At 39.3% G+C, this 19,869-nt stretch overlaps 1 protein-coding gene across 1 annotated transcript; it reads left to right on the top strand.

Moving 5' to 3' along the window:
- The first annotated feature begins 208 nt into the window (after positions 1–208).
- On the top strand, positions 209–18,084 carry LOC122653032 (bifunctional bis(5'-adenosyl)-triphosphatase/adenylylsulfatase FHIT). Its single transcript, XM_043846953.1, has 5 exons — positions 209–432; positions 532–648; positions 9,227–9,373; positions 17,589–17,687; positions 17,779–18,084. The coding sequence occupies exons 1-5, from the start codon at positions 265–267 to the stop codon at positions 17,893–17,895; spliced, it is 648 nt and encodes a 215-aa protein (XP_043702888.1). The 5' UTR covers positions 209–264; the 3' UTR covers positions 17,896–18,084.
- Positions 18,085–19,869: the final 1,785 nt, after the last annotated feature.

The raw sequence follows: 19,869 nt of genomic DNA, 5'->3' as shown, positions 1-19,869 counted from the left end.
CTACCCGCAGAGAACTCGCGCAGCGCACACCTCCCCTGCGCCCAGACATAGGGGCATGCAAAATGACCGTTTCACTATTGATCATTTCCATCTTTCCATGCGGTGTAGTGGTCATTAAGCGTGCATCCCTGTGTCTTGGCGCAGGGGCTGCGTCCGTTCTTTCTCCCTTTTACTCCCACCCCGGAATTAAAAGACGGCTAAGACTGCTCAACTTGGGCGGAACCCGAAGCCTTTTACTCCCACCCCAGAGTTATTAGACGGCTGATGCTGCTCCTGCAAGTGCTGTCTTCCAAATGCGCAATTGCAATATCTACATCCCAGAGAGCATTCTTGAGGAAGTCCGCTGTCAACACCTCTTTTACCACCTCCTTTCAACTTTCTTGCCGCACAGTCAAAACCAGGATCACCCCATTAAGTTCTATGTACTCAGAGGTGAGAGAAAGTAATGATTCCGCCCTCCTATTATTTTTCATTTCATTGTTTCGAAACTTATTATTGCTTTTGGATGAGCTGTGGCGCTGCTAATTGCAGGCGATGGAATCTGAGTCTTATTATACATTTGGACCGTATAAGATCAACCAGCGAGAAGTATTTTACTCCACTGATCTGTCCTATGCTATGGTTAACCTTCGGCCTCTTATGCCTGGTAATTTCCATTTTATTCTCTGTATTTGTTTCTTTTTCTTTTGGCTGTTCTTATTCTTCTTCTCGTTAAGCATCCTCAAAAAGGGGGAGGGAAAAAAATTATATTCTGTTTCTTTTATAATTCTGTGTGCAATTTAACAATCCGAGTTAGGGTTTACCGAAAGATATCAGTAAAAATTGTTGTAGTCCAAAGAGAAACAAGAGATGCTTTTCTTTTTGGCCCACCCCTGGTGTGGGATAAGAATATGTCACGCTAAAATATGTCTCAAAGGGTGAAAAGAATGATAGAAAAACATTATTATTCACTGTGTGTAGAGAACTAAAAGAAAGGATTGGTGCTGTTCGAAGAAAAATAGATATCCTTGCTGCATTAGTTTTTCTAATTATTGGGTCTCTAGGGTTTGGTTGAAGGTTTGGATGTTATGGAGAAACAAATTACTATTGGTTTGAGTTGAAGGGCTTACATAGTTTGATTTATTGATGAGCAGGTTTCACGGTTTTGGTTAATGGACAAAAAATAAGGGAGAGGATAGGCTGATATGGGCAGTGTTGATTCGTTGGAAGCGAAGGAACGATGTAGAAGAGACTAAAAGACCTTGCAATCCATCTACATTTGTGTCAGAAGTCATTCACACCACCATGAATCCACATGGCTGTGCTGGAGAGAGCATTGGTTGTCGGAAAAATTTAAGTTGATCGGGAAAAATAGTACAGCCCTTATTAATCTAGGACTAATCTATTCCTACTAGAATTGGGAAACACATAACCAAAAACAAAACCAAATAAACGTAAACCCCATATGTCTAGATTTTATTTTTGTCTAAGGCCACCATTTGGTACAAGGAATTAGAAAGTCCCACTCGCCATAGGACTAGGTCGGGGTGATAATGGTGCATTTTCAAATTTCAAGCAGCGATGCTTCTTTGGATAATGTATGTTCAACTCAAGGAAGATTATGCATGTGTGGGACAGCATTCTGGTTTTTCCCCTATTTCCTCTGCATCTCTTTGAGGTTATCTCTGGAAGGTCAAACTTATCTATTTATACAGTTTGAAAATTTACAATTACCTTCTTATGAGAAGAAGATATTCTGTTTCTAAGCCGTATTAGGAAATTTATGATCAATTTCCTGTTAAGGTGCCAATTTGTGATGGGATATCTATTTCAGGAAGTAATTTGACTGGGAATTTTATTTTAGAGTCTGTTTCTTTTGTTGATATCTTTGCAGATATAGGAAAGGAGTTATGCACATAAGGGAGTTATTACATTATAGCTGGCCGAAATGACCCTCCGAGACAAGTTTTCAAACTATGCTTGTGACAAAAATGATGAATTTAAAATATAACCCTAGAATTATAAATTATTGAATATTTAATGAAATTTGTGTTATACTGTTGTCTTTTTGACTTTACTATGTCTCATGTATCAGATAACATTTTCCCTCATTTTCTTTCTTGTCCTTTTCTATTTAAAAAAGCATTCATCTATTCTGATTTTGTTCAATAATATTTTCCTTTGCAGGTCATATCCTTTCATATTGGAACTTTGTTCATTAAACACCTTTCTCCATGCCTCGCCTAATGTGAATTGTTTGTTCTTTTGGCGGATTCATTTTGATAATGCATTCCTAGTTTATTTGTATATGGATGTGATGTGAGATGATCTACCAAAGTTCAGTTCTGGGTTTAATGAAGATACAATATCTATCCGACATGACATAAAGATCATGGAGTAAATAGCTATGAGAGCAAACAAGAGATATTTGATAACCTGTTACCTGTGGAACTTAACCAACATGAATTCTTCATTCAGGGCTTTTGGTGGGGTGACTACTGCCAGGGAAGAGAAATTTACCTAAAACCTCAGATTGGCAAGAGAAGATTAATTTTTTCTTTTTAGTAGGAATTTGAAGTCAACTAAGCAATCTGATTTACAAAATTGCCTTGTGAAAATAAAACTCCTGGGAACATAAATTCTTTTGGGCTCTGTCTTATTGGGTGCAAAATGTAATGTAAAGCTAAAACAAAAATAAAATGGATTCTTTTCTAATCAGTACCAAAGATTATTGGGTAACTCACGAGAGAGCAACTATGTTTGATCTGATCTCGGTTTCTTTTCTTAGTTTCCAATCTGGTTTTCTTGCAAATATTTCCTCTGCTGACTAGTGCTTAAACTTTCAATTACATTGCTGTTTTAGCCATCCAGTAGCTTTATTATCACACGACCTGGGAAAACATAGCAGATTTGATGGTAAAATTGCTGCCCATTAGATTGGAAAGAAATATCTACCTCTGGTGTTGCATGGTCTTAATACTTCTGCACCTTTGTTTTGAAACATAGCCCATTCAGATTCCTGTTGGTTGGGATAGTTCAAATTCTCTTGTTTCCTTATTGAGGCAATAGCTGAATTTGGATATTTTCTTTATAAATTGCCTTTGGGTCCATTACTTGCAGGCTTATTCTGGGTCTTTTAATCATTGCCTGCATCACTCTGTGTGTGTGTGGGGGGGGGGGGGGGTTGAATACTCTGTACACATCTGTGTGTGTTTCCATGAATGGATCTAAGCAGAAAAAGAATTGTATAGTGAGCAAAGTAGCTGTAATAAATCTTGGTTTATTTATTTGTATAATGTGTACAAGTATGTGTTTGTCTTAACTGCCCAACAATCCACACCATACATCATAGTCAGTCATATGAATGTCTTATAAAAATTTCCATTAAGTTTTAAAGGAACACACCAATCACATAACACTTTGGACACACCTCTCCACTTCATCTATGATCCATCCTATTTGAATTCTGTGTAATATCATTCTCTATTTTCCTCTATTTATGATTGAACGCAAATACTTAAAATAATCACTTTGGGGAATCTTCCTCTCATCAATTTTTACCGCCTCATTATGTGTCCTATTGTTACTAAAGTTACATACCATATACTCCGTTTTCGTTATGCTTATCTTAAAACCTTTTGTTTCTAAGTTTGATCTCCATAATTCCAACTTGGCGTTAATCCCTGCTTTTGTCTCATCCACCAAAACAATATCATCAGCAAAAATCATACACCAAGGGACTCAATCTTGAATGTGTCTGTTTTTTTCATCTATGGTAAACACAAACAAATAAGGGCTTAAACCTGATCCTTGATGTAACCCAATTGTAATTGAGAATTCACTGCCTTATCCCCTCACAGTTCTTACATTAGTTACCACACCATTATACATATCTTTAAATATGTCCACATATTTACTTGAAACACTTCTCTAATACTTGCCAAATTAATTCTCTGGGAACCCTGTTATAAGCTTTTTTTAAGGTTAATAAAGACCATATGGAGATCTTTATTGCATTCTCTAACTCTTTCTATGAATCTCCTTAGTAAATTACTTCATTCGTTGATCTTCCTGGCATAAAACCAAATTGGTTATCCGTAATAATAGTTTCTTGTCTCAAGCAAGTTTCAATAGCTCTCTCACATAATTTCATAGTATGAATTATTAGTGTTGTACCTTTATTATTATTACAGTAAATATCACCTTTATTTTTATCTATCAGAACCACAATGCTTCTCCTCCATTTATCTAACATTTTGCTTGTGCTCATAATCCTATTAAACAACTTGGTTAGCCAGGATAAACCACAGATTCCTATGCTCTTCTACACTTCTATTGGGAACTCATCTGCACCTGGTGCCTTGCCTTCTTTCATCCTCTTTAAAACTTCTTTTATTTCAGGCACATTATTTTTCGTTTATATTTACGTCATGTGGTGTCTTGATGGATAATGCAACCTTCCGGGACACTATTACTCGAAATTTCTTCATTTATTAAGCTATAAAAATAGTTTTTCCATCTCTCCTTAATGTCCTTATCCCTTGTTAGAACTTTATCAACTTCACTTTTAATTCATCTAACATGGCCGAAATCTCTACCCTTCCTTTCCCTTATTTTGGCCATCTTATAGATAGATTCCCCCCTTCCTTTGTGCTTAAATTGTTATTAAGATCCTCATATTTCTTCACCTTTGCTTTTCCCATAATCGTTTTTGCTTTGTTTCTAGCAAATTTATACATTTTTTTAAAATCCTCTACATCCTTATTAGTCCTTTGCCATGCCTTAAAACTAGATTTCTTAGCCTTAATGGCTGCTTGAACCTCATCATCCCACCCCCAAGTCTCCTTAGATGAATGGCTTTTTCCTTTAGATTCACCTAGGACATCTTTAACATCCTTCTTAATATAAGTAGTCATCTCATTCCACATCGTATTAGTGTCTCCATCAAAGTTCCACCTTCCTTGTTTGACCAATTTATCAGTAAATGATTTCAAGTTCTCTTTTTAACATCCACCACCTTATCATAAGGAAAATAATCTCACCTTCCTTATGATTCGATGTTATGAGACACATATCCATGACCACTAATCTATGTTGTATGGTTAGGCTGTCTCCTGGTATAACCATGGTTCTAAATCTCAGTTTCGCGAGAAACCGAGACGAAACTGATATGAGGTACCAATTTGTACTTGGTTTCTACAGGTTTCGACATGCTTTGGCCATATTTCGGTAATTTCGCAAATTTCGACATGAACCACCCATATAAATTCACTTATCCTCATCGAAACTTGATGAAGCCTAGGAGTTTTGACCTAAACCTGGTTAAACCACCTTATTTATGCCAAATATCATTTAAGTAAATGTGATGCAGCTCCAAGAAGGAAGAAGAAGAAGAAGAAACCCTAAACTTAGGGTTTAAATAGGGAGCCGTAGGCTAGGATTTCTATTTTTCCATACTTAGTTATTTTTCTGTTTTTTAGATTGAACCGGCTTAAATTGGTTGCATCCAATTTGTTCAATTGGTCTAATTTAAGTGAAATGTTCCTATTGGCTAATAGGTTCTTATATCCTATTGGCTAGTATGGAATCTTCACTTAAGTTAATTGTTCTAAGTTAGATTCTTTTATTTTTAAGTTAGTAGGGGTAGTTAAGTCATTATACTGTTTTAAGTAATTAATTAGACTTAAACCTCTCCCTTCCACGTTTTTGTGAAGGAGAGGCATTTAATTTGTAGTAGGAATTGGCTTATGGCCTTATTATAAATATAAGAGATCGTGGGAGGCTTCCCCACAATTGAAATTTGAATTAAAAGACTGTTTTCTGCTGCTGGCTGACTGCTGCTGCTGCTCCTTGCTCTTCAAGAGTGTTTGCATCCTTGTGGGTACATCAAGGTGAAAGGGTGGGTGGAATCCTGCGACTCCTTACGCCGTGACGGCTGGGAGGGTAATGTAGTCCTAGGTAGGAGTAATCCCACTAGGAACCAGGGTAATAGGATCTCTTAACAAGGCTGGCTGATTGGGACAGCTTAGGCTAATTAGGGCAGAATTAGGGTTATGGTTAGGGTTTCGACTTAGGGTTTTATTTGGTAATGATGTGCAGAATTTTATGAGTCTAATGGTATAAGTTGGATCAAATTTGGTTGAGGTTGGAATTCTGGGGTTTTGGGTAGGATGCCTTATGAAAATGCACTGTTTGTAAGATCTAGGGTTTAGGGGCAGATTTTAGGAAAGAGGTTTATAGGGTATTAATGGGCAGGTCTAGGGGATTATTTTGGTATAAAGAAGTTAGGGTTTGGATGAGTTACAAAATTCTGCAGTTCTGGACAGAAGTGTGTTGCAGGTTTTAGGGTTCTAATGGATCTATGGATTAATGGAAGGGATGATAATAGGAGTAGATGGAGCTTAGGTTAGAGGATTAGAAGAAGAAGGTTAAATGCTGAATTAATAAACTACTTACTTGAAAGATTAAATCTTCAATGGTAGCAGCTTTGAAGAACTAGAAGAAGGACCTCCCGATCTACAAGATGCAAGGAGTCGATCGGAGTCCACCAATCCCTTCACCTTGATATTACCCACAAGGTAGCCTTGATATTACTCACAAGGTTCACTCAACAGAGCAGAGCAGTAGCTATGGCAGCAAACAAAAGCTTTTTCATTAATCAAATTCGTGTCCAAGGCTTTGCCCCCTTACAACCTTATATAAAAGACTCAAAAATAGACTTCTACTCTAAAAAGGAAAGGCCTAACCCAATCCCTAACCTATTAGATAACTTAAACTGACTAGGAAACTAAAATAGACTCAAAATAGAGTCCTAATGACTTAAAAAACAACTTAAACTACTTAAAATAAAGAAGATTCCCTACTAGCCAATAGGATATAAGAACCTCTTAGCCAATAGGATCACTTCACTTAAATTAGACCAATTGAACCAATTGGATGCAACCAATTTAAACCGGTTTAATTAAAAACACAAAATAAAAAATAAGTATTGGGCTAATCCCGTATGCAACCTATATACCCCTATTTTAGGCCCACTAAAGTGGCCTAATACATAGAAAACCCTTGGGAACAAAGGCCCAACATATATATATCCCAACCCTACAGTTATTCCCAATGAAACAAGCCCTATTTGATGATGAATCTGCATCAGAGGGTCTCTCTTCGAAGGTGATTTCATCTTTCATCCCTTAACTTGCTGCCGGTGGAATCCTATAGTAAGTTGAGATTTAAATTTCTGTTTTTAGTTTCCTTCCCTCCCTCATTCGATCCCTCTTGTTTTTCTATTTGAATTTCCAAAACCCTAGATCATCTAGGCATTATCCAGCCATCATCCTACCTCTGTTTTACACCAAAATCAGAGCACAGCCTTCCCATACCATCTCCCCCACTCGACCAGACTTGCTGCCCATTCTGTCCAGCCAAACCCTAAAATCCCTCTTATCCTTTAAACCCTAAAAACCCTAATTTTCTGCTGGGACATATTCAGCCATCAGAAAACCTCCCTGCTGCAGCCGAACCTTCCCCCTAGTCCCTCCAACACTCGACCTTAAGCACTGCCCCTGAATCCTACTGTAAACCCCAGTTTTGGCTATTTTCCTAATTTAAAAAACCCGGAACCCTAACCCTAACCCTAAATCTGTAGAATTTTGAAACCTAACCAAATCCAAATATTTTTATACCATAATGACCCTCTAAACCTGCAGATTAAAACCCTATAAACCCCATTCCCAAATTCCCATCCTAAACCCTAATTTTGCCCTAAAACAGCCCCTAATCAGCCCTAAACAGCAGGCTTGACCAAAGCTTGATTCCAATTGGCTCCTAGTAGGATTATCACCTATTCTAGGACTACATTAAAATGTTTTCATTTGCTTAGATATTATTCATAAATAAGCAAATACTCCCCATTTGAATCCAATAAAAATAGTTAGAAGATAAAATTCCAAGAGGATAAAAAGTCATCACTCCAGTTCAAGATCAAAAACTGGATTTTTGGCGGTAGGTGAAAATTTCTACTTTCTAAGGCTGGGATTTTTTCTCAAGTCTAAAAAATCCTTAAATCTTAATATGGTAAAACATTGCTAAAAACTGAAGGAGCGGTAAAATAATCATATGTTTTGACACCTAAAAAATATTTTCATTCAGAGCGATTTTGATAGCATTTGCGCACAACAAATAAAGTTTGGCTATCCATGTGCTTCCCAAAGTATATCGTACTATTTTCATCCAATGCTACTTGGGGTGCGTAAGCGTTAATTATATTGACAACCTCTTTCTCCAACACAAGCTTGATGGATATAATCCTATAATCAAATCTTTAAACATCCACAACATCATTTTTAAAATCATTATCCATTACGATGCCCACTCCACTTCTATTACTTTTATCCCCCAGTACACCAAAGTTTAAAGTCATCCAACTCCTTAGCTCTTTTAACCTTCTACCTAGTCTCTTGAATACAAGCTATGTTAATCCTTCTTCTCCTCATAACATATATCAATTCTGGACTAAAAGGGTATACCCAGTGCACGAAGCTCCCGCTGCTGCGGGGTCTGGGGAGGGTCATAATGTACGCTGCCTTACCCCTGCTTTCGCAAAGAGGCTGTTTCCAGACTCGAACCCGTGACCACTTGGTTACAATGGAGCAACCTTACCATTGCCCCAAGGCCCACCCTCATATCAATTCTAGACTCTTACTTGTTAATATTGTAGGTTCCAAGATGCTAATCTAATCCTACGCTTTTGGACTAGCTTCTTTACCCGCACTCATCCATGGTGCAAGAACCATTGCCTACTTGTCACTGCATTCGAGCGCTAAAGTGGAGCGTCGTTTGTAGGGGATGCCCTAGCTAACCTTTGTTCACTTTTAATTACACTTGGGTCAAAGTGTAGTGTGTCGCTTCCGGGGGACGCCCTAGCATAAGGTTGAAAATATAAGGTTCCTAGGATTCATGCAAAAAGGGTTTGGCTAATTCTTTTTTATGGTGCCAGGCTGCCAGCTGCCAACCTGATGCACCATCCCTCCTTTATCCGGGCTTGGGGCCAGCAGCAAAACACTGGTGAACTTTTGCTGTTGGCCTGCCTATGATTGAGTACTAGTGGTTAAGAAGGTAAACACATTGAGTTCTCAGCCCATGTTAGCCTGCCTATGATTGTGATGCAGTTTGTTGGGGATTTTCAACGTTCAAGCTGTCATATCTATGGTGCTCTTTTGGAAATTCTAATTGTTCAACTTGACACTAGTTACATGTCCTTGTTTGCCCAAGGCGTGAAGTCAAACGTTTTGTTGATCTCACCGACAATGAGACAAGTGATCTGTGGCTCACTGCACAGAAGGTTGGTAGTAAGCTTGAGCATCATCACAAAGCATCTTCGCTTACATTTGCAATCCAAGTAAGACTACAATTGATTTACATTTTTCTTTTCCTGCATTCTATTTTGTCTCTTAGAAAATTAGTTTTTCTTTGGTTGGCTTAAATTTTTATTTTGGGGAATCTCCTGCTAGCAATATGTGGTATTAATTATCTTCAACTGCTACTTGAATGGCTAAGAATTATTCTAGTTCCCTGCGATTCTTGATGTTGTAGGAAACCTATGACTATAATTGCTTTGTGGCAGCAAAGAAATAATAAAAAAAATAAAAGAGATAGCACAGCATTTTCTGTTAACTTTTTTTTTTTTGGATGAATGAAAATATAAATTACAAAGAAAGAAGAGGGAATGTACAAGAATTGATGAAAATGTGTTACTTGATTGGTTAAACTATGAAAATTGATGAAAATGTGATACAACTCAGCGCAAATGAACTAACCTAATCTGAAAATTTGATATGATAATCAAAAGCACTTGTCCAAAAAACAAAATGCTTAAAATGACCATGTTTTTAAGAACACAAGAAGAGACATGTTTCTATACTTGTGTGATTGTGTACAAAAATACAATAATAGTTTCGATGAATACCTTAAGATGATACATGTTGTAAGAAAATGACATTAAAAAAAAAACATGTATCATGTGTTTTTTTGTGTGTATTTATGTTTGGATTAATGAATCTTCAAGGTGCTAAGGAAGAGTAGCAACTTAATGATCCAAACTCAGGTTGTCCTTTATGTTTTCCTTCCCCATGATACCTGAGAAAGTGACTAAATGCAGCCTAAGGGATTCACTGACTACGCTTATGCTTATCGTTGTCTGCTTATATCCAAGGAAGAAGAGAACCTCTCTCCACATGCTCTCATTAGTCTATGCGTTAAGTCCCTTCTTTATTCTTCCATGTTTCTATTAAAGGGGCGTACCCACTACCCAGTGCACGAAGCTCCCTCCACTGCAGGGTCTGGGGAGGGTCATAATGTATGCAGCCTTACCCTGCTTTGCAGAGAGGCTGTTTCCCGACTCGAACCTGCGACCACTAGGTCGCAATGGAGCAACCTTACCATTGCGTTAAGGTCCTCCCTCTGACTGCCTTGTTTTAAATGGCTATGATGGGAGGTGACATATTTTGGTAGCCTCTGGAGTGTTTGGGTGGGTTGAGCGAGGGTCACAGGATGTGGGCAGGGGGCCTTCCTGAGCCCGCCCCATTTGTAATCCGATAATTGCATCTGTGTCCCATTGCCTGTGATCATACCAGTGACAGTTGAGATCTGGAGAGGACTGAGATAGAAAGAGAGCTAGAAATGGGGTGGGATTGGTAATTGGTAAAGAATGAACAGGTAGCAGAATATCAAAGCGAAAATGAAACATAAGTTTGAATTCCCCTCCCCCCCCCAAAAAAAATATATTTTTAAAAATTTTTGCAATTACTGTGGACGTTGCCACCCATAGACACATTGGGTTTTTATATGCATGAGGTGTTAAACTTAAGGTTCATGCTCCCTTATTCTCTAAAATACGATAACTTGACTAGTATTAGCCACCGTATAAACCTTTAGTCAAAGTATCCAAGCCCAGCTGCAGTTATATACCTAGGCCTAAAGAAGTGACATGTTGCTTGGTCTGTTCTAGGAGACCAGCATATTTTCTTTTTCCTTATTTCAGGTCAGTTGTTGGTGAGTATTCTTCTGTATGCTTTTATTTTTTGTTACATCCAGGATCAGCCCTAAGCCCTTATCTGTTTGCGCTTATCATGGATGAATTAACCAAGGACACCAAGATGAGGTACCGTGGTGTATGCTATTCGCCGATGATATCGTTTTGGTGGATGAGACAAAAGCAAGGATTAACGCTAAGTTAGAGTTGTGGAGATCGACTTTGGAAGCAAGTGGCTTTAAGATTAGTAGATCAAAGACAAAGAATATGCTGTGTAACATTAGCCAAACTATGATGGATGATGACATGGTGAAAATTGAAGAGAGAGAGTTACCACCAAGTGACTATTCTAGATATCTGGGGTCTATCATACACAAAGAAGGTGATATAGATGATGATGTTTCACAAAGAATTAAAGTGGGATGGATGAAGTGGAGAAGGGCGACCGGAGTACTGTGTGACCGACACATTTCTTTAAAGCTTAAAGTAAAGTTTTACAAGACTGTGGTCCGACCTGCCATGTTGGATAGTTAAAAAGTGCCATATAGCGAAGCTATGTGTTGCAGAGATGAGGATGTTAAGATGGATGTGCGGCAAAACTAGGAAGGATAAAGTGAGGAACAAAAGTATTAGAGCCGATGTGGGAGTTGCCCCGATTAGCGACAAGCTCCGAGATTGTCGTTTGAGGTGGTTTGGCCATGTGCAAAGGAGGCCTGGGGACGCTCCAGTAAGGAGGAGTGACCTGATTCCGATTGAGGGAGCTAAAAGAACTAGGGGCAGGCCCAAAATGATCATAGGTGAGGTTGTGAAGAATGACATGCAAAGTTTGGGTCTTGTGCCAACTGCCAAGTATGACCTCAGATAGAGCCTATTTGTGGGCAAGGATCCACGTTGTCGACACCAGGTAGCTGAGATTTTCCTGATTTCCTGGGCTTGCCTCTTTCCTCTTATTCTCATTTTTCATTTTCCCATTTATTACTTTTCTCATTTCTTCATTTTTATTCTGCATTTTTCTTACTTTACTTGCACTTTGTGAGGACTTTTGTTTTTCCTACTTTGTTTGTAAGGATCCATGTAGCCGACCACATTTAGTTGGGATAAGGCTGAGTTGTTGTTGTATTATTATTATTTTTTCTGTTTCTTGTACTAAACCTTCACCCCTAACTCTCACCCAGAGACCAACCTTCTTTAAAATCCTAGTCCTTCAATGCTTTCCAAACTCTACATTTGAACCAAAATCCATTTTCCATTTCCTTACCTACAACAGCTCACCTATTCTGAACATTGCCAACTTTTTTTTTCCCCGATTAGTGAAAACAAAATGCTGCGGAGAAATTACCAACAGCTTAACTAACTACACCCTATCTTAAGCCTTCCCAACAATAATCTCGCCCCTTCTTTTGAAATGCTTTCTAAAACCCTAATTTTCTACATTCCCTATGTTTTCTCTACTAAATTCAGTATTCAATTCAAGTTTTCATCTTGTTAGAATCTTTTCATCTGAATCTTCACTCTTTATGAATGGGTCCTAGCAAATCAAGAAGATTTTTGCTAGCTTGATGGTCACCATCAGGGAAATAGCCCGACAGTCCAATCTGGGCATCACACATGGGATGGACCGACACATGGAGCAACCTTACCGTTGCACGAAGGCCCGCCCTCTAAAAAGGGCGTACCCAGTGCATGAGGCTCCCACCGCTGTGGGGTCTGGGGAGGGTCATAATGTACACAGCCTTACCCCTGCTTTTACAGAGAGGCTGTTTCCAGAAAAAAAGAGGAATATTGATGCAGATGATCTAAGTCAATCTGCTGGTGATGGATCAAATCTGATATCAGATCTCATGGTCAGATTTTAGAAGCGTATTCCTGGTTTAAATTATTGTTTTTCAAGATAAATCAGAAATGGAATATCCCAATAATATCAACTTGGGGACTGAAAGAGAGGAAAGAGTGTTGTCAATGGTTGTTTAAAGAGAAGAATTTTTGGAAAATATATTTTTCTAGTAGATATAAATATATAATAGATGGGAGAACGAGAGGAGAGAGAAATATGTTTGCAGTCCAAAGAACAAAAAAGGGCGTACCCTGTGCACGAGGTTCCCGCCACTTCGGGGTCTGGGAAGGGTCATAATTTACACAGCCTTACCTCTGCTTCGCGGAGAGGCTGTTTCCTGACTCAAACCCGCAACCACTAGGTCGCAATGGAGCAACCTTACCGTTGCTGTCCCAAGAACAAAGCAAAGAAATAGGAGAGGAAGTAGGGAAAGAAAGATCTTAACTATAGTAGAGAGAAGAAAGGGAGAGCCAAGTCAAGTTACCAAAACACTCAAAAACATATTCATTCAATTCCACTGTATTTTTAGGGGGGGGGTGTTACATATTTATAAGAAAAACAAAAAATAAAATCTTTTAAATGTAGGACTTTTCTAGTCTAAAATTTTTAACACTAGGAGTCAAGACTGAAATGCTTGACTAATTAGGAATTTTGAAGCCTAGATCTTCTAGTTCACCTGGGCCTCACACAACTAAAAAAGAGGACTTCTTTAATGACTAAACCAAAGCCAACGATACTTCCTCATGGACCCCACAAACAAGCTAATGAACGAAAACAACAAATAAGTATCCTCTTAAATAAAATTATAATTCTGTCACTGGTTTGTTGAACAAAGGCAGTCACTGAGACGGGGGTAAATAAGTGATTTCCAAAACTCCTTTCCTTAGACTTCACAAACTCAGGAGATGACTTCTTTGATGCTCAGTCACTCAGTCAACATATCTTGCAGCCCTCAATCAAGTGCACTCACACATACAATTGTGTGACACACCATGCCTCTCAACCATAGGCACACACAACCCTATGGCAATGTCTACCTAGTGTGCACATCCATCCTGCAGCAAATGAACTCCATTCCACACATGCAATCCACAGAACCAACCCACAATGCAGGATATTTACGTGGTACGGTACGTGCCTACATCCATGAAGCAATGCCTCAAATGGGCTTCTTATATGCTCAATACACTACTCTTTTGATAGCTACAAGTCTACAACGACCCAGGAGCACCTACCCCTGACTTACGTGACATAAAACTAGGAGGGCGCTACAACGCTTACTTTCGGTAGCTACAACTACCAAGGAACTACAACCCCCATGTTCCGCACCCATTGAACACCCTTGTACAACAAACAAATTTGGGCTTATAATATTTGCCTTACAATGCAAGCACAAGCTAGTCCAGGTATTCAACAATACATCAACCTAGGTCTAGCATATTTAGAGTACAAGAATACAAATGAAACAAGCCTTAGAGTAGAAACCCTTACAACCCCTGCTTTGTTTCGATTCCTGGTACTCAGAGAAACTCTGAGTCACTAAACACATCTTCAATGACCATTGGAATCGTCAACTAACTCCTTGATGTGAGCAACTTGAATCTTCAAGTAAGCTTTTGCTTGTAGGACTTCTTTTCCTTTTTCTTCTCTTCTCTTCCTTTGCAAATCCCTCTAGATTTAAACACATGCCCAACTACCAGTCTTCTAGCCTTCAATGGAGCAATGACTCTCACAAGATTGGTAGGTAGATTGGATTTAAGCAAGAAACCTAACTTCTTTGTTCCTTTTCTTTTTCGTTTTTGTGGGGTTTCTCCATGATTCAAGACTCAAGGCTTGATTATAGAGCTCCAAACCGCAACTCAAAATGGACCAGGTTGAACTGGCCACAGTTTGGACATCCTCTGCGCTCTGGTCGAAAAAACAGCCATATCTCACTCCTACAGAGTCGGATTGACTTGATTCTGGCGGCATTGGAAAGAAGACTTGGAGCTCTACGACTTTTACGTTTTAAGCTTCAACCCAAGTTGTGAGGAACACACGTATGTGCAAACAGAGTATTCTGGTCACAATGCGCACCATTCACATTCGAGATCAAGACTCGTTTGATCGGACTCGAACTGAGCCGATTCTTGAGGCACATGAAAATAGACTTGAGGCTCTCCAACTTTCATGATTTAAGCTTCAACCTAGGAGAGGAAGACCTCGAAAAATGCGCCACAGAGTTGGAAAACAAACCTAGGTTTCCCCCGGCCTTTGACAGAATCCGAGAGCAACACAACCTTCATCATTGACCGAAGTCTGTCCACACAAACCTCCATCTCTCTCTCATCTGATCTCCAATTGACCCGATTCTTTTTCTATGTAAAGTTGACTCAAAAGGCTACATTTTTGTTATGTGCCTAATGGAGCCCACTCTAATGTATGGGAGCTAGATTGGGCCAGCCTAGTATAGGATAGGTTAAAGGGCTTGATTTAATGTGTTCCATCAGCTTCAGAGCTTTAGGCGTATCGGCCAAGTACCTAACATTTGGTATCAGAGCCGTGCACCACATAAAGGGTTCGAGTCACGTAAAGGGCTACTTGGAGTAGAGTGAAAGTCGTCAAGGAAGGGTTACCTGCTGCCAGGCAAAAAACTCTGGGGCAGAGTGGTGCCACTTGGAAAGGGCTACCTACCGCCAGAGTGAAAGCTTCCTAGAGTGAGAGCCACCAAGGACGACGGCCGCGAAAGCGTGGTGGTCTGTTATGTGCCTAATGGGGCCCACTCTAGTGTATGGGAGCTAGATTGGGCCAGCCTAGTATGGGATAGGTTAAAGGGCTTGATTTAACACGTTCCATCAGCTTCGGAGCTTTTGTCGTATCGGTCAAGTATCTAACTATTTCTCATGATATGACCTTCGACTCAGGTGCAGTTCACGGGTTCCAAAATCGATCTTGAAATTGATGCATATGCTTAAAGCCTGAAACTGCTACTTGAAGCATACACACAATGCTTGAAGAACATGTCATAACTTCCCATTCTGATATCAGATTGATATGATTCAAATTTTCTTGGAAAGCTAGCTCAAAGATCATTTCTCATGTTTCAAGCTCCTACAAGTTCCAACTAGAAGGCAGCCCAAAAAATCCGTGAAGTTACTGCACACTGTAGAACACATACGGAACACTGCCTATGGATGTCAAGTTCAACCATGCAAGCCCATATTGTATCAGCTCATCTACAACTGATCTGCTCTATCAGTCATATCAGTCCACAGCCATGCCTGCACACTGTCACAACAGCCACTGCATTGCTCACAGCCTCAACAGACAGTGTTGACAACAATGACAGCCATAGCTCAACATGGTTAACAAAGACGAACTCTAAACTAATGGCAGCAAATCCGGGCCACCTGATTAGGATCTTGGAGTAGTTCTGCATCAAATATTAAGTGAAAGAATTCCTAACTGTGATTTATCTGTTAGGCCATTTTCCTGTTGTTGATTATCAAGTTCACATTTGCAAATTAAAGAATGATAAGTCTTAAAATCAATGACATGAACACTAATTTATGCTGTCTATGTGCTCAGACCTTAAGAGTCCTCCCCCCCCCAAGTAAGCCTCTGAATCTACCCTAGGCACAAGCTGTGTGCACCTTTTAACACATGTTTTTCTCTAAAAATAAACCTACGTTTTAACTTCCAGTGATTAGTAAAAACATGGAAAGGAGCAATTGAGGCATATTATCATAGTTGTCATGGCGTCTAGGCGACGCAAGGCGTTGGAGAGGGTCCAAAATCATGGTGACCAAGGCGCCTGGACACCTAGACATCAGCTGGATGCCTAGGTGTCGCCTTTACAATTATGCCTATTATATGTAAGTATTAAAGTATTTGTATTGTACATACTTTTGCTAAGCTGAGTTTAAGAGAGGTTGTGTGCATACACATTGATATATGGAACATATAGGATATGTATGGAAACACAGAAACTTCTAGGATTATGCTAAGTCAGTGTTTTAAGCATAGTATACTATGAATAAAGACCAAATAATGATACATAATCATCAAAAGATGCCATTATTAGTAAAGAGGATTCAAGTCTATGGTAAATACTAATTTTGGGCCTGAACCACGAGGAATTTACAAACAAATGGAGGAAAAAAAGGTTGTTTTGACTTTTGACAGTAAAAAATTAAAAAACTACTTCGGGACCTAAACCAAACAATGGTTAACTTACTCATTTTTTATTATACATGTAGGTAACTTTATAGACTAGAGCCTGAAATTCCTGTTAATAGGTATATATATACCAATTATTTGCTGAAAATAAGCGGAAATGGTTAGATTTTCTGAAATTAAGAGAGGAGCCTAAAACTTTTCTAGTTTTCCGCCTAATCATGTCTTTCTCAATGGTAATCTTCAAAACAATACTTTAATCCTTCATCATATGTCACAGTAAAGATGCATTCATCGTGTTTACTAAAAATTATGAGAGTTTGATTAGCAGGTAACATTTTTAGACTTGACTATAGATTAGGACTATTAGTTAATTTCACATGTTTTGATCTCTAATTCACCTTCAACCACGGTCCTTGAGTTTTCAGTTGGCTAGTAAATCTGTTGGGAGTCAAACTATAGGATTTGATTAATGCAGCCGAATTGTACCATGAGATACATGACATATGTTCATACAACATGCTGTGTAGTATTACAATGATTGCATGACCTGTTTGATTGGTTGTTGACCAGCTGGTGTTCTTTGGCTCCTAGGATGGGCCTCAAGCAGGACAGACTGTACCTCATGTCCACATACATATTATCCCACGAAAAGACGGTGACTTCGAGAAAAATGATGAAATATATGATGCTGTACGTTTGTCCATTTCTTTACACCTTTCCTCTTTCTCCATTCTTTAATTGCTGTAAGTGGACTGACTTCCAATTTTATGCTGATGTACAGATAGATCTGAAGGAAAAGGAATTGAAGCAGACACTTGACTTAGATAAGGAAAGGAAGGACCGGACCCTCGAGGAAATGGCTCAAGAGGCGGATGAATATAGGATGCTTTTCTTGTAGAACCACAGAGCATAGAGCCATAGAGTTCTCATTTCGCTTTCCTCTGATCAGCCTCTACTATTTCTCTGGAGTAATACAAAACAAATATCTGTTTATTTAAGTTAATTATTAACTTTCCTCAGGTGTATAGACTTGCATATGGCTTCCCATATTTTGATCTGAATGGAAGGTATGATGCTTATCTATGGAGAATTGGAGATGGCACTTTCTTGTGATAGCCATAACATAATTGGATTGAGTATGATGTCAGCCATAAGGCCCATAAAAGCCAAGTGAAGGATCCATAATTTTAATTGCAGAACCTCTGTCCCTGTCCCTCCTTCTCAAAAACCCGGTGGAAAAATGCCAGTGGGGAGAAAAGAAGAGAGCACACCTTCAAGTTTAGTCGCTTACAACCTAGGTTATTTGGACTCCAGAAATGTGATTCCTGCAGCTAACTGTCCTGGTGGTCTAACTCTCTCTTTGTAATCAGCAACCCCATATGGTTTTCTAACACTCATTGCTTGGCAATCTTTCTGTCAAACAGATTTATGATGGTGTTATAGATTCTACTTATCAGATCTAGATTTTATGTTAAAGGTCGTAAGGTGTTTACTGGAGGGGTAGAAAGAAATCTAGAATACAGGTTTAAAAATTTCACAATTTATGGCTTAAGGTTGCATGGTTAATGACTTAATAGTATTCTTCTTCTTGTGGTGATTTCGTCAAGAAGTGCTCTATGGTTTCATGAAATTTTCTGGCACCAGAGTTGGTTGTACCTGTACAGAGGTCCTCTAGAGTCTTTAGACTTGGAATTGGAGAAGATAAATACATGTCATGCATGTCAAGGAAATCACTCTCCTATACTTTAGAGGCAAACAGGTGGGTCAACTTGCCTAATTCAGGTCATATTGCCGATTCTGTAGCAATTTAGACTGTATGGATAAGTAGGGTCCATGTTAGATAAGCCATAGGTATAATTTGGTGCTCAAGTTCAGAGAAGGTGGACGCTATTAATTATTATGGTACCAACCAACAGAAAGGGAGCTTCAGTAAGGATTGTCTTTGTGTATTTCAAACCTTCAAGAACACATGTTCCCTTGTGGCAGAAACCCGAGATCACCCGTGCACCCCTTTTTTTTTCCGGCGAAAAGCATGGTTCCTTCACTATGCTTTCTTCTCTTTGGGGGGTTTGGGGCTTATCTTCACACGGGCCAAGCCTTGGCGTGTGCGATTCCTTTTACTAGCTGCAAAACTTGTATCCATATTTCTTTTTACCGACGATGTCTTTTTCCTAACATCCGACATTTAATGGAGTTTTACCGACATCGGATGACTGTCTTCTGTCGCAAGCAACTACTTTTTTGTGTTTTTATCTCTTTGAGGGACATATTTTGGATCTTCTTGAACAATATTTTTAAGAAGGTTAAAACATTGTTCAACAAGGCCCAAAATATCTCTCCAGCGCTGATCTGACAGCTGGAGGCACTTGGGGTGTGCCGGGTGCCTACCGCCATTGGATCCACGCTGGAGAGGATTATTTCTGTACCACCACAAGGGTTTTAAAATCTGGAATCCACATCTAACCAGGTCCAGCTGACCCAAAATGGGCGGAACCCTAGAAAACTGTACTATGAGTCCGATTCGAATGGGAATTGATAATGGCCCAGTATCAATTCTGGTCCGTGGGTACATTGAGCAAACCCAAAAACACAGAGACGACGGGGCAAGCAGTAGGCCCAGTATCAATTCTGGTCATGGGAATACAAATAGACTTCTGAAGAAGAAGGGTATCCGAGTAATATAAATACGAAGGATGGTCTTTTCCGGCTGCTAAGGGGCCTTTTGGGAATTTGGAAATCCAAGAGCGGGAAAACCCGTCTCCCATTGTTCCTTGTCCCCCGCGCTACTGATGTTACTGCTACAATCTCTTTATAGTTCGTCTGTCGATATTTGCCAAAAATTCCCGACTGCTCGGTGCCTTGGTCATCTTTT

The sequence above is a fragment of the Telopea speciosissima genome, chromosome 2, assembly GCF_018873765.1.
Source record: "Telopea speciosissima isolate NSW1024214 ecotype Mountain lineage chromosome 2, Tspe_v1, whole genome shotgun sequence".
Lineage (NCBI taxonomy): Eukaryota > Viridiplantae > Streptophyta > Magnoliopsida > Proteales > Proteaceae > Telopea > Telopea speciosissima.
The sequence above is the reverse complement of the archived record's forward strand: the minus strand, read 5'-3'. Positions and strand labels throughout refer to the sequence as shown.

Coding starts and splice junctions, on each gene's coding strand:
- LOC122653032 (XM_043846953.1), top strand. CDS start 265: ATGCTGCTCCTGCAAGTGCTGTCTTCCAAATGCGCAATTGCAATATCT. Junction 649..9,226: donor TTCGGCCTCTTATGCCTGGT/AATTTCCATTTT, acceptor TGACACTAGTTA/CATGTCCTTGTTTGCCCAAG. Junction 9,374..17,588: donor CGCTTACATTTGCAATCCAA/GTAAGACTACAA, acceptor TTTGGCTCCTAG/GATGGGCCTCAAGCAGGACA.